At 41.7% G+C, this 1,145-nt stretch overlaps 1 protein-coding gene across 1 annotated transcript in view; it reads left to right on the forward strand.

The window, feature by feature from the left end:
* The window catches only part of LOC119585191 (neuropeptide CCHamide-1 receptor-like), a 50,455-nt gene that overhangs the window by 44,051 nt on the left and 5,259 nt on the right, over positions 1-1,145 (forward strand). The window contains exons 2-3 of the mRNA XM_037933840.1: positions 278-412; positions 565-1,094. Coding sequence (XP_037789768.1) covers positions 962-1,094 — 133 coding nt within the window. The 5' untranslated portion in view covers positions 278-412; positions 565-961. The remainder of the gene's footprint in view (positions 1-277; positions 413-564; positions 1,095-1,145) is intronic.

Consider the following 1,145-nt stretch of genomic DNA (forward strand, 5'->3'; position numbering starts at 1 on the left):
CCAACACAAGTAATGTTTCTTTCCGAGAAAGTCTTCATCGGTGTGTATGAGACCACCTGTTGAGATTTTATTTTTCTTGGAAACCATTGACGACAGGGAAAAAAAAACATAACAAAGAAATCTAAAAATGGGACAACAAAATATTAGTAAATAAATGAGTAAATAAATAATCATAATGTAATATATAATTCTTGCAGTTTGATACCACTTGAATGTCCTTCGGGTCTCTAATATAAAATCAATTGTAATAACACGCTCTTCTCTTTCCACTTTTCAGAATGTTTGGCGCGACGGGATTCTCAGAACGGAAGCCAGTGACACGGTGCTATTTCGGAAATCCATTTGCAAAGCTTCTATAGGCAAAAGAACCTTTTATCTGATGCAAGAATCCTAGAAATTACAATAAGATTTGGTAAGAGATCCTTCGCTTCTGGGAGACAACATCGATGAGTGAATTCCGTGTTATTTATTTTGGGCATATGGATTCTGCAAGAAAAAGAGGATATGAGCTCTGGTGCGAATTTAAATTAATCTGTTATTCATGCTCTTTTTCTTTTTTTCCAGCAAAGGACTGGCAAAACTGGGATGGTGAAAGGTATCCCACAATATCACATTCCCTGCTTCTCACATTCTTTGGATATAATCCAACTCACACGTCCAAAAACATACCACCAGAGATTCCTTCTGCTCTCTGCTCAATAAACTCAAGATTCACCTGCTGCTTCTTTCTTCTGTACAGTAAACCCTAGACTGTCCTCCTGCTTTTCCTTTCTGCTCAGAAAACACGAGTCCATCTCCCTCCTTCTCCACTCTGCTTCGTCAACACGAGGCTGTCCTCCTACCTCTCCTCTCTGCTCAGTAAACACGAAACTACCCTCCTGTCCCTCCTCTTCAGTCTTTGAACGGGATCTTACTTCTTCCTTCAACACTTCCTCTTTTTCCTCCTTTTTGACCCCCAAGGATGACCTCAGAAACTGAAATAGACGTCGAGAGCGAGGTCAACGCGACCGACCACTACGTGCCGTACTACCAGAGGCCGGAAACTTACATCGTCCCCGTCCTCTTCGCTATCATATTCATCGTCGGTGTCATAGGTGAGGCGGGGTCGCTCAGGACAGGGGGATTAAGTGTGTCAATTTTGATTT

Source organism: Penaeus monodon, chromosome 19 (assembly GCF_015228065.2).
Source record: "Penaeus monodon isolate SGIC_2016 chromosome 19, NSTDA_Pmon_1, whole genome shotgun sequence".
In the NCBI taxonomy this organism is placed as follows: domain Eukaryota; kingdom Metazoa; phylum Arthropoda; class Malacostraca; order Decapoda; family Penaeidae; genus Penaeus; species Penaeus monodon.